Consider the following 13,067-nt stretch of genomic DNA (forward strand, 5'->3'; position numbering starts at 1 on the left):
AAAATCACACACTAGGAACATTTGTCAAAGTGGGAGGACTGTCTTGATGCATTACTGAGTAAAAGCATTGGACAGACAACAGCAGAAAACCTCAGCCAGACGGGCAGGTGTGCGGAGAGTCCCAAACGGTTCTCATGGGGAACTGGAAACACACAAGTCAAGCTGTAAACAGGAAGCACTTGGGTTATCTACGATCTAAGATCTCTCCGCTTTTTTTTTTTAAGGTTCATTAATTTGTGAGTGTTTTACCTGCATGTACATGTGTGCACACCACATCCAAGCTTAGTAAGTGCAGAGGTCAGAGAAGGGCACTGAGCCCCTGAAACCAGTTATGCATTGGTTATGAACTGCCATGTGGGTGCCTGGAATGGAACTCAGGTCTTCTGCAAGAGTAACAGATGCTCTTAACCTCTCTCCAGGTTCCTCTGCTTTCTTCCTTATGTATGTGCTTTTCTGAACCTGAGGAATTATCTATTACTGTGTGTATGCATGGCTTCTGTATAAGGTATGTGTGGGCATGTACATGGGGTAAGAGAACAAAATTATGGAGTCTCTTCTCTTCTTCCACCTTTATGTGGGTCTTGGGAATTGAGCCAGGTTGTCGGGTTTCTGTGTAAGTCCTCCTATTAGCTAAGGGTATCTTGCTGGCCCACCATTTTTCAACTGAACCCTTATATTGCAGGTCAAATACAGAGGAATACTCTCCCTCCCTCTCCCCCCATCCCCACCCCATCTCCTAGACAAGCATTTTACTTTCAGAGACCCAGGCAGACTTTTCCCAGGAACACAGCGAATTGGACCTTAGACTTGTCCAATCAAATGAATGGTGGGTGACCACCAGCTTTTTACAGGGGTAAATTAGCCCCAAGTCTGCTAGTCCTGCTTTGATGGCTGTGTGGATAAAGTCAGGGAATGCACCGTGTGAGGTGACTCAGCAGACACTGAACTACCCTTATGGGAAGAGGGGGAACAGGGCACTGAGCTGAGGTGATGATCATTTAGCGGAGAATTTTCATGAACGGTGCACAAAATAAAACCCTGACAGGGCCAGGTGTAGTGGTACGCTCCTTTAATACCAGCACTGAGGCTAAAGCAGGAGGATCTTTGTGAGTTCGGAGCCAGCCTAGTCTAAGTAGAGAATTACAGTCCAGTTAGGGATGCATAATTTGCTGATTTCAAAGCAAAGTCAAGGAAAACAGAACAAATAAACAAAACCCCAAAAACTCAACACCCGACAAAGGTCAGGGCATCTCCAGAGAGGAAGAACAGAAATCTAAAAGGGCAGTTAAAGGGGAGATATATCAATGTGACTCTTATCCCCAAAGTCTACCATGAAATACAAAATACCCAGGAAAGGCAGAGTGGCTAAAACCTGAGTTTTCTGCCTCCTTGTGGGCTTCTTCATTAAATGGCTGCACGAGGATGGCAGGAGGCAGACGGGCAGTGGGGGGATGGGTGCACTGTGGCTTGGTGTGTGTGAGGTACACTTCAGGACCAGCTGGGAAAGAAAAGAAAAGACAGGAGAAGACAAGACAAGACTGCAGGTAAAAGTATAGGAGGCCAAGCACCCTTGAGGCTAAGTTAAAATGTCTGACCCTTGCCTTGACATCTTCAAACTCAAGAGCAGGGTTCCAGAGAAGGCAAGTCGCAAACAGAATGGAAGACAGAGCATAGGGGCACACTTTGAGGATGATGTTCTGAGATGCCCTGGGGAGGATCAGGCTCACACAGTGCTGCTGTGCTGGGGCTGGAGCCATCATCCCCATAGGAGATTGGAAGGAAAAGAAAGGCAGGTCAAGGCTACTGATGGGGAGCATCAGCATTGGAGTCAAGGGAAGGACACAGAGACAGCAGTGGGGGGTGGGGAAGGTGAGGGAGGGGATCCTTATGTATTGAGCATAGGTAAGTCTGGAAGGAGTCTTGGGAAAACTGAGGAGGGGGTTGGGGATTTGGCTCAGTGGTAGAGTGCTTGCCTAGCAAGCGCAAGGCCCTGGGTTCAGTCCCCAGCTCCGAAAAAAAAGGAAAAAACAAAAAACAAAAAACAAAAACTGAGGAGACAGCGGGGCTCCAGGAAGAGAAGTTATGAAAGTGCTGGTATCTGCAGGGAGGAGGAGAAGAAGGAAGTCAAGGAGAACAGGTGGAGTCCACACATGCAGAGGAGCCCCGCCCCCACTGGAGCCAGAAGATTAAAGGGCAGAAGAAAAGCTCCCTCCTAATGTCTGAGATCTACATGGGAGATGAACTTATAAAAACTGGACCGTATTTCTTAATCAGAAACCTCTTAAAGTGGCCTTGCGTACCATTTCAGATGTGGTTTAAGTCAATTACAAGGTTTTTTTCCTTCTTCTTCTTCTTCTTCAGTGCAAAAAAGGCTGTGCTATCAAATCAAACTCTCACCTGCATTAATTGCTTTAATGGGCTCTGGAAATAGCAGCCTCCTCTCCTCTGGCATGGGGACCCCTGGAGAGCCCATCAGGAAAGGATGCTGAGAAGACCAGGGACAAGGCTGGCCTCTCTGGGCTGCTGGGCCACGCACGTAAGCATCGGTCTCATCAGCCTCCCATTATTTAAGGCCTCTCACAAAAATAATCAAAAGGCAGGTGGCAACACCCAGTTCCATTTATCCACGGAGCTTTCTTGTGGCTATAAAGCAAAATTGTAGATACGAAAAGCCGGATAGGAGTCATTGCATTTAGAAGGAATGTGGAGACGCCGACTGCACTCTGCACATGACTCTGCAATTCAAGCAGCTACGAGCAACCGAGCAACCGCACAGGCCCCCGTCCCGCTATGTTCCTTCCCATAAGACTTAAAAGCAAAGCAAAGCAAACAAGCAACAGAACCCAAATAATTAAGTAGGCACACGAAAAGGTTTTTCAAAGCCACATTAGAGCCACTGACGATATTTTCCACTGTGGTGCTTGCAGTGGGCCATCCATGCCAGATTTTTTCCAAACTTTGACTATGCAATGATGATGGAAGAACAATGGTGTACTTGTGAGGAGTGAGTTATAGTTAGTATTGGGGATATCTGAGTCATAGAGAGACAAGGAGGCCTGCCCAAGATCACAGCTAAGGAACACTAACAGGTGACTCCAGACCCATCTCCAAACGCCCATCTACAGACCACTTTCCCTTAGGCCTCATATGTCAGCTTACCTTATACACAGGGATGATGTTCAAAGGGGGCATTGGGGTTGGGCGGGGCTTATAACAGGGACTGGGTAGGCCCGACTTGTCATTTGCTTTTGAGATAAGGTCTCCTATAGCCCAGGAATTAGAGAACTCCATATGTAGCCTGGATAACCTTGAATTTCTGATTCTCCTGCCTCAATTTCTCCAATGCTGGACCTATCTATAGGTTTCTACCACCACACACAGTTTACTTGCTCCTGTGGACTGAAATCAGGACTTCAAGTATATGGGACAAGCCCTCTACCAACTGAATACAGCACCTCTGGGTAAGCCTGTGTGTGTGGATAAATGTTGTTAAGAGGAGGGGACTCCTGAAGCAAAGCAGGATGTCCCAAACTTCAGTGTGGGTGTGACTTGCCTGGGGACTTTATCAGTTCTAACTCTGACTTAAAGCTAACATTTGTGAATTAACAAGTTAGCAGCAAACTCTAGATAATTATAAAAACCCCCTTTTCCTACCAGTTAGTTAGTTTGCTTGCTTATTTATATATTTATTTATTACGTGTTTATTTGGAATCTTTCCATACAGTTCAGGCTGGCCTTAAATACATGACCCTGCCTTGCCCTCCTAGAGAATTGGTTCTGGGCATGTGCCATCATACCTGGCTGCAAGTGCCCTTTCTAACACCACTTTTCTATGTCCCTTTTTGCAGCCTGCAGCTTTCAAACCCAGGAGCAAGGCCATCTTGGGACTACATGGGGGAAGGCTGACATATTTGCTTTGCGTTCTGAGTCAAGAGGATGCTGATATTAGCAAAGTCAGGTGGGGAGGGAAGTTGGCTGCCAGCGGAAGTTCAGCCACAGCCAATTTAGCAGAAGGAACAGGAATTCTCAACGGAGAAGGAGGCAAAGGTACTGGGGCTGGAAAAGAAAAGAAACAGATTCCCTTCTACGTTCTTGACGGATGCTGAGTTGAAGGGCAGGCGTGGTTACCGGAGGCCTAGCCTGGTGCATGCTGGGGCTTCCTGAAGCTTAAAATTGCTTTAATAAAAGCCCCAAAGCCAGATGAACCTCACCCCAAATTGGCTCATTGATTGCATGGGAATGCATAAACGATTCTATTTTGGAACCCCAGACACAATCACACTGCTGAAATAACTCACTTCTGGAAATGTGGCTTCAAAATGAAGAGCAAAGTGATAAACTGACTTGCCAACAGGGTCTCACAGAGTGGATGTGGGCCACAGAAGGGGGGGGGGAGCTGTTGCCTCCTCAGACATATACTATGGATTTTTAAAGTCTTTAAATGAAATAGAAGTAGAAGGTGTCTTCACCAGTCCTTTGCCAGATATCCAGAACCATCTCAGAAGGAGGCAGGTGGAAGAAGTTCTATGCTCATTTCACCATTCCATGACCGTGGTTCAGTCAACATCATGCAAAGCACACACAACAGTTCACCCAAGGCTTCCCTTGGGTTTCCATCCAGTGTCTACACATGGACTTCCTTAGATTTCACGCTCAGGAATGAGGGAATCCTTACCAGTCAGGACCAGGACATCATTCTAGTCATCCAGTAAATGGTCACTCATTTATTGATGTGCCTACAGGGAGCCACTGGAGGTGCACTGGGGCTATGGGAACGAACACAACAGTCAGTATTGGCTGTCGCAAAGCTTTTATGAGGTGGGGAGGTGGGTGGTTGGCAAACATAAGGAACTGCCTATCTGTGGTGACAGATGTGCTGACAGGAACCAAAAGAAGATCAAGGGTTAGATAGATGGCATGGGGTGAGAGTACTGCTTTCAAGGTGGTGGCAAGGATGCAAAGGCACCAGGATGTCACAAACTGGAAATCCTTGGGGACCTGTGGATGCCACTGGAACTGTGCCCTGATACTTGACACGCTAAGGGCAGGGGTTTTGTTCTACTCCTCTGTGACTCCCAAAGTCACAGGTTTGTAGCTCCAAGAATAGGTGGACAAATGTGTCTAAATGAACAGTGAGATGGGCAGAAACAGGTCACTTTGCTTTGAGGTAAGTGTCTCTGAGTAACTTTCAAATGGTCCCCATTGTCAGGCTCAAGTTAAGACATCTGTCTGCCTCTCAGAGGGATTCTCGAATTGCCTTCCAGGATGCTGACTACATAGCCCCCAGGTTAGCTTCCAGTCAGGAGTCTCCTTGACCGTGATCTTCCGTCCCCTGGAGGCAATGAAATGGTTCAGGAGGGCCAAAACACCTGCACACTGCAGACATGATCTGGTAAAGCCAAGGTGGCACTGTAGAGAATGCCAGCTCAGCTCTGCAGGATGAGGCCTTGGAGAGACATACCTAGCAACTGTAACAAGTTCACCCCAGTAGAGATGCAACCTGGGGGAGGCTGTAAATGGTTGGGGGCGGGGCACGCACAAGGCATCTCCCTCTTGCTCTTGCTCAGTTTGGCTCTAAACTTAGAAATGCTCTCAAGGGTCGGGGAAGTGGCTTAGCAAGTCAAGTGCCAGCTGCACAAACATCAGGATCTCACTTCAGATCCCCAGCACCCTTCAGATCTCCAGCACCTTCTGGTAAAAAGCCAGGTGGTGCAGTGAATATTTGTAACTGTAACTGTAGCTCTGGGCAGTGGGGGAAGGAGGAATATGCAGATTCCTGGGGCTCACTGGCTAGTCAGTCTACCCAAATTGTTCACTGAGAGACCCTATCTCAAAAAAGTAAGGTAGAGAGCCCTAGGACACCTGATATCAACCTTGGCCTGCTCCCTCCCCCTCCGTCCATCCGTCTGTCTGTCTGTCTGTCACACACACACACACACACACACACACACACCCTTACACATAAATCTGATCTCAAAAAAAAAAAAAAAGAAAGAAAAAGATAAGGAAATCAAAAGCAAGGTCCGTGTTCTTTGACACTCCGTCTGCCGCTGATACCTGGAAAGACTGCTTCCTGCTCTGCACCTGCCCGGCTGTGAAAGTAAAAGAAAATGTTGCATTCCAGAAACTTTTAGAATGCACCCCCACCCCGTGGCACAATTAGACATCTGTGTGAGCTTAGACTCCAGCTTGCATTCTCGATTGGGGGTTTAAAGAGAAAGAAAAAAAAAAAAAGGAATGGGCGTGCAAAGATTGGTATTTCAGCCTCCAGCTCCTTCCAGCCATTTAATGTCATTTCCTCTAATCAGATTCTCTGGCCCTGGCTGGGAGCTGAAGTGATGTGCCTAAGCAGTGAGGACCAAAAGCCATAAAAAAGCCTTGCTCCAAAGCCAGTTGGAGCCCTAATCCCCTCCGAATGCCAGCTTCTATGCAAAGCACTTTGCAGGATGGAGGGAAGGTTAAGAATCCGAGGAGACATGCATGAGCAGACAGGAAAGCACATGGATGACTGGCCCGCACTTGACAGGTGCATGTGGGGCTGTGTTCCTGTGTGTGGCTGGAGGCAGGCAGAGGTGCACACACAGAAGCCTAGGATATGGGGTGGGGGGATCCCCACACTTCTCTCTGCAGCTCCATCCAAATGAGCGCCTGAGGCTACTCATAAACAGCCCTGGGGTTGTCAGCAGATGGGGATGACAGAAGTAGCAAGCTGGTTCTCTACCTCTTTCATGTCCAGCTTCAAGTCAGAAGACAAGAAATCTAGCAGACCTTCGACGCTGCAATACAAAGGCAGTACTGGAAAAACGTTTCTTTGGTTTAACAGCAAATAACGGGCTGCAAGAGGATTTGCCTGACACAAGCGTCCTTCTCTAAAGCCTCAAGTGTCGGTCTGAGCCAAATAAATATACAAGGCTGCGTTAAAGACACAGAGCCTCTCCTGGGCCTGCACTAAACTCTGACCACGAGGCAAGCAAGGACTTTCTGAAGAGTGGACACTCTGCATGTCATGGTTGACAGGATTCCTGAGAACCAAGAATTGTTGCAGGGGCAGGGAGGAGAGCTTGTATGCCCATGGTTTCCATCTGGAGCCCAGGAAGAGCAGGTGCAAGAAAGCAGGCTTCAGACCCAAGTCTGGAAGTGATAACAGTGTATAGTAGCTTCACTAACCAAGACAATGTAAAATGACAACTGTGTCATTTTTTTGAACCCGCTGAACCAAATGTAGCAACTTGCATTCATTTTGACAGATTCCTCCTGGGTTATTATGCAAAGGAAGGGGCAAAGTGATAGCTCTAATTAATTGGAAGGGCCCACAAACACTTCTTAATGTCTGGAACAGTTCAGATTCTAATTTGCTACTCAGATTTACCTGTGGGAATGCTGGGACTGCCATGAAGGTTGTTTAAATTTTATGAAGCAATCCTTGCATGTACGTATGTGTGTTCGTGAGTGTGCACAGACATCCTAAGTGCTGCTGCCAATATCCACAAGGGACTGAAAAAGCCAGTGGGTGAGTGGACTTAATCTCCAGTGATCCCAAGATGCTGTGTGTGTCCAAATCCTACGGATGATTCCCACTCCTTTTGGACTCACACCAGGGCTGGTGCTCTTGGGTTGAGATGGGGGTGAGAGACAACAGCCAGGCCCATCAGTACAGTGTGTAACACATGGATCTCCTGATTTAGCACAAAGTTACCCAGAAGTGCCAAGCTTCCCTTCTCCCAAACCTTAGCCAATTCTTTATGCCTTAATTGAAGGCAATTTCAAAAGAACAAGAACACAGCAGATCAGATGGTCGACATTCCTTCTGGGTAACCAAATACAGACTTCCAGATCTGGGAAGGACCTTAGACAGCACCAGACTCATCTAGCCTGGAGCAGATAATACCAGAGACTCGTCCAAGGTCACACATGGCAAGCATGCAGCAGAACTTAATGCAGCAAGCAGTCTATGAACGTCTTTGGTTGACTGATTTAACGTATTTGGCTGGAGACCTTTGAAAGGTATTCTTTTTCTTTTAAATTGCTAGTTTGAATATTATTCATTCCAAATAGCTTTTCCCCCCTCTCTCAAAAATCAGACATTTCAACATAATTCTAAACAGTAAATGACTTGCTTAATCTGGACCTGTCATTGCTGATTTGATAGCTAGACTTTAGGAGCCGAAGGGGAACCCTGTGGAGCACAGGATAAAATCCTCAGCAAATTGCTTTCATGTCAGTGGATGTAAGATCTATCAGCGGAAGAAGCTGAGTAAACTTTGTTTACTTGATCCCTCATGTAAAAGCTGTGGTCCTCTTTGAAGCCCAGGTGCTCCAACACTTTGATTCTTAAGAGTTTATTTTAATTGAATTCTCTTTCTGTTGTATATGCATACATAGAATTAATCTCTCCTCTGGGAGCATTCTAAGGTTCACTTCCTTTCTGCATCATAAATGAAAAATATAGATTTTTTTTAAATTGAAAAGGAGTCTTCTATTAAATAGGATGAGGGAATTCTGGGTCAGAAACAAGACACTTGTGAACACTCAGGGACACTGCATGAAACCCGGAGCGCAGCTAGCACCAGTGCCCTCTGAACATGGAGCCCTCTGAGTTCCACAGCTTGTCGCTGACTCCACACACAGACTTCCCAGGTGATGGCAACTCGTGTCTCCGGGAGTAATCGGAGCCCCTTCTGGATCTCAGAGAAGGGACTTTCTGCATTTTGTACAAATATGTCACCAGTTCTCCAGGTGTTCATGTGCACATGATGCCACCTGCCAGTGGTGTCTGCTGTTCTATATTGCCACTGTAAATTCTGTCCCCTTCGTTACTTGGGTTTTGGATGATCCAACACTCATTTTGCCTGATGCTTCTGAAGGGTCCTAAGATCATGTGTCTGACACTGGTTAGAAGAGGGGCCCCCTTGGGTCAGAAGCACTGCACTTAGTAGACAGCAGGAGGAAGACAAGACCTGTGAGTCAGTTCAGTGCACGCAGGCTCCTAGGTTGCAGAGGTCACAGTTCAAGGATGCTCCTGTTCTTATCCCATTCGGCCTCGCAGCATGTGTCCCATTGCAGGCTTCCTAAACTATGCTGGGAGAGTGGAAGTGTCCCTCTGTAAGCAGAATACAGGAGTGGTGTTAGGTGTTCCCCTGAGCCTCAGCCCAGCAGCACTCTGGAACACTTAGGGAAGTTGAGGCATACAGTCCTGATAGTGACCTCTCTGAGGCCAGAAACTGAATGTTACAGCCAGATCTGAGGTGTAAACTGAAAAAACGAGCCTGTGTTGCTCATGTTCAGGTGGCCTTTTCAGTCTCTCACCTAGTGATGATTAAGTGACTCCAGGCTCTGTAAATTGCCACTAAACTTGAATCCGTGTTTACCAATGACACTTGGATCAAGTCTATTTAGAGCATAAATTTATCATTTTGGGAACTTGGACCTCTTAGGACCACACTAATGGACTATCTCTTTTTAGATATATGGGATGCAAGATAAAGAAGAGAGAATATGTTGGGGAAGTGACAAGAGAGAATGGGGAACCCTCGAAGAGCTTTCTCTGCTGGCCCGCAGAATAATTAAAGGACATTAGGCTTTCTCCATAAACTGGATCTCTGAGTAGAGAAGAAAAGGAGCCAAGCCAATGTCAGAGACAGATTGTGGGATTCAAGGTGCACACACAAGCAGTCAGCCTAAATCACCTGGCCATGAGTCACTGAACACCACACAGGAAGCAGCCCAGGACTTTTGCTGCCCAGGAGTTTCCCAGTAGCCAGTGCACCCTGTTTGGCACAACTGTGTGAGGTGGACCAGGAGACCAGAGAATGGGGTGGGAGGGGCTCACACTACAGATCAAGGCAAACCAGGGTGAGGCATTTCTCCCTAGAGGATGGGTAAGGAGCTGCTGTTCCTTTCCTTCAAACTCCTCACTCCTTGTTTAATAGGCAGTAGGGCTCAGGCTAAATACTTAGGAGAGAAAGATCCTTGGATCCACCCATGGACCAAACACTGTAGCTCATCCTCCAACTGGCTGGCGTTCACTCACCCCGGGCGATAAGATTAGCAAGCATGAATGCTCCTCCAGACAGCAGGATTAAATTCCTACTAGCTGGTTGTGGTGAGGTTATTTTTCTCAATTAACAAACACATGAAAAAAACAAAACAAAGCAAAACTGTGCACACTTTCATGGGACTGTGGGTTCATTTCTGACGTTCTGGGTGAAGCCTAGTTTGCAACAAAGTTAGGAGCCACTTCTCTGTCTGGCTTGTTCCAGCATACACCAGCTAGCCCACAAATAGCAGCATCAGCCCCAGCTCTGTGGTCACCCAGACTCCTCCTGGGTCAATAGCAGTAGGGCAGAACCTTCTTTCACAGGCAAAAAGCCTACAGGATCCAGGGAACAGCACAGCAGCAATAAAGGGGGAGGGGGTTAATTACTCAATGTCAAGCAGGGTCTCTTTTCTAACGCTTCTAAGGATCCACTGCCCTTTTCACACTTTATGATCAGACATTTGCTTATGTGATACTGTGTGCGCGCCTTAGCCTTTAGGTCACCCAAGGCAAGAATAACCATTTCCTCCCTATTCAGAACACCTATCTGTGCCACAAATTAGATGTCCTTCTCTTAAAATCGGGGCAGGGAGGCAAACAAACCAACAACGGAGATTAGAAAGGTCAGGCGATTTGATATAAACGACAGCAGTACTAAACTGCCTGTACTGTCCTCTAACACTCCCATAAACCAACAGCCCTACCTTGACAGCCTCCGCGTGGGTCACCCGGGCTAGAGATTTATCGTTGACGCGCAGAATCTGGTCCCCGACCCGTAACCCTTCCTTCTCTGCCAGGGAGCCTGGCTCCACTAGAGACACGTAGATGCCCACGCCGTGCTCCGAGCCCCCGCGGATGCTGAAGCCCAAGCCCTCGTGGGCCTTGGCGCGTCGCAGGCTCACGAGCCGCACCTCCCCGGGCCCCGCGCCGTCGGGAGCGGCCCAGGCGGGCTGCCTATAGGGGGTGGTGGCGGGCAGGTAGAGGCCCTCGGCCGTGTACTGGTCGAAGAGCAGCTGGTCGGAGCGCGGGATGACCAGACGCAGCATGGGCAGCAGACGCCGCTTGACCGGGCTGTCCAGCAGGACGCGCAGGGTGCGCACCAGGTCGAAGACGTTGCGGCGCGCGTGGTACGCGTTGAGGCAGTGAGTGAACTGCTCCCGCTCGGGCTCGCTCAGCAGCGCCGTGAGCGCCTGGTGCAGCTGGCGCACGTTGGCAGACAGCAGCCGCAGCCCCGCGCCCCCGCCGCCGCCCGCCGCCGCCGCCGCCGAGCCCAGCGAGCCGGTGGAGGACGAGCTCACCGACAGGCCGTCCAGCTGTGCGTTCATCTCCCCGCCGAGGCCCGGCCGCACTCGGGGCGCGCGGCGCGGGGCGGCTGCTGCACCTGCGGCCAGCGGCGCGACAGCTGGATTCCCCGGGGCGCGGAGGTCACGGCTGGAGTCTGGGTTTGGGGTAGACGCGGAGACGGCGGCTGCAGTCTAGACTGGCCTGGAGACGACGGCTGCGGGGTGGGTTGGGGAGGTACGGGTGAGCTGGAGCGGTGGCTAGATCCTGGGGAGGTGGCAGGGACCGCGGCTGGTGTCCCAGGGGCGCGAAGGCAGGTGAAACTGGAATTCGGAGGACGAAGAGACGGCGGCTGCAATCCTGAGGACCGCGGCAGGATCCTGGGGGACAAAGAGTTGGTGCCTGGAGGCCGGAGGTCGTGGAGACTGCGGCTGGAGGCCGGGGGGAGCGGGAACAGCAGCTACATGCCGGAAGGCGCGGGGACCGCGCGTGGCCGCAGTGGGGGGCGCAGCCACGCCGCCCGCCCCGTCACACCATGTCCGGGGCTCCCCCAGCCGAGCTGCCCGTTCCTCTAGGGCTGGGGGACCCCAAAGTCAGAAGGAAGTTAGGGCGCCGGTCAATCTAGTCTCAGAGTCCGGAGCAGTCGCAGCCAGAGGAGCCAAGCGGGCGTCCGGCGGGGGGTGCGGGGCATGTCCCGGGCCGCCCACCATGCAGCAGCCCGGGCCCCCCGCGCCCCAACGCCGCCCGGGCGCACACGGAGCCACGCGGCCGGGAGCTGGGACTTTGCGAACTGTTGAGAGGCTCTGGGCCGAGTCTTCCAGCGAGTTCCGACGCCGCCGCCGTCGCCAGCCGGGACTTGGCCCCGCCCCCTCGCCCTTCCCCCTCCCCGCCCCGTCCCCCCGCGGGCTCTTCAGGAAATGACGTCCCGCCTGGCGCGCCTGGCTGTTGCCTGGAGACGGGGTGAAACAGTCCGGCCCCAGGGAAGAAAGGGGTGAAAGTGGGGGTAGCAGCAAGAGCCTTCCCACTTCCTCAGCCTAGGGGTGAAGAGATGGGGTCCTAAAAACTGCGCTTTCCGGCGATCACAGCTCGGTTCCAGGGTCTCTTTGGAGCAATTAGCCTGTTTGCCAATTCACAATTGGGGAAAATGGCCAACTTTTGGCCTCTAAAATAGTAGATGCTTCATGCTTCACTTTTCTGCCTTAAAATGTTGTTCCTGCCGCTTGCACACGTGCTGACAAGTTTAAGTGCGTACGTGGACGATTATCGGTCACCTGCACTGTACAAGAGAAGAATATAAGTCACACGGGTGCCAGCAGGAGCCAAGTCCTGGGCTGGGATAGATCAGCCTGGGCCCCTTCCTCGGGTGGTCTCCAGAGTAGAGGAAAGCAAGGAGCTGTTACCAGAAATGTTAAAGATGTAAACACACACAGGTGCATTAAAAATTAAGTCTGAAGTAAGAATGTCAGTTGTACCAACAGTAATGTCCTGCCACGCTGGGGGAACTGGGCAAAGGTTACATGGCAACTCTATATCCAGCCTTTTCTTCTAAAAAAATTTTTGTTTTAATATGGAAAGATGCCAGAAGACATGGTCTGAAGTCTGTCATTGGACACCCACTCTTCTTAACAGGATCGCAGGAAAAATTCAGGGCTTCTATTCAAAGCAAGTATTCTAAGAAGATCTATAGTCACCACGACTTGTCATGTGCATCTCTTTAATCCTGAATTGCCTCTCCAGAGGTGTTCTCTGA

General features: G+C 50.0%; 1 protein-coding gene across 23 annotated transcripts in view; it reads right to left on the reverse strand.

Moving 5' to 3' along the window:
• The window catches only part of Whrn (whirlin), an 84,071-nt gene extending 71,896 nt beyond the window's left edge, over positions 1-12,175 (reverse strand). For 21 of the 23 annotated variants that reach the window (XM_087548999.1, XM_087549014.1, XM_087548998.1 and 18 more), the window contains exon 1: positions 10,741-12,175. In XM_087548999.1, coding sequence (XP_087405125.1) covers positions 10,741-11,361 — 621 coding nt within the window. In that variant the 5' untranslated portion in view covers positions 11,362-12,175. 23 annotated transcript variants of the gene reach the window in all.
• Between the last annotated feature and the right edge of the window lie 892 nt (positions 12,176-13,067).

This window comes from Rattus norvegicus, chromosome 5, assembly GCF_021556685.1.
Source record: "Rattus norvegicus strain SHRSP/BbbUtx chromosome 5, alternate assembly SHRSP_T2T, whole genome shotgun sequence".
NCBI classification, from domain to species: Eukaryota; Metazoa; Chordata; class Mammalia; order Rodentia; family Muridae; genus Rattus; species Rattus norvegicus.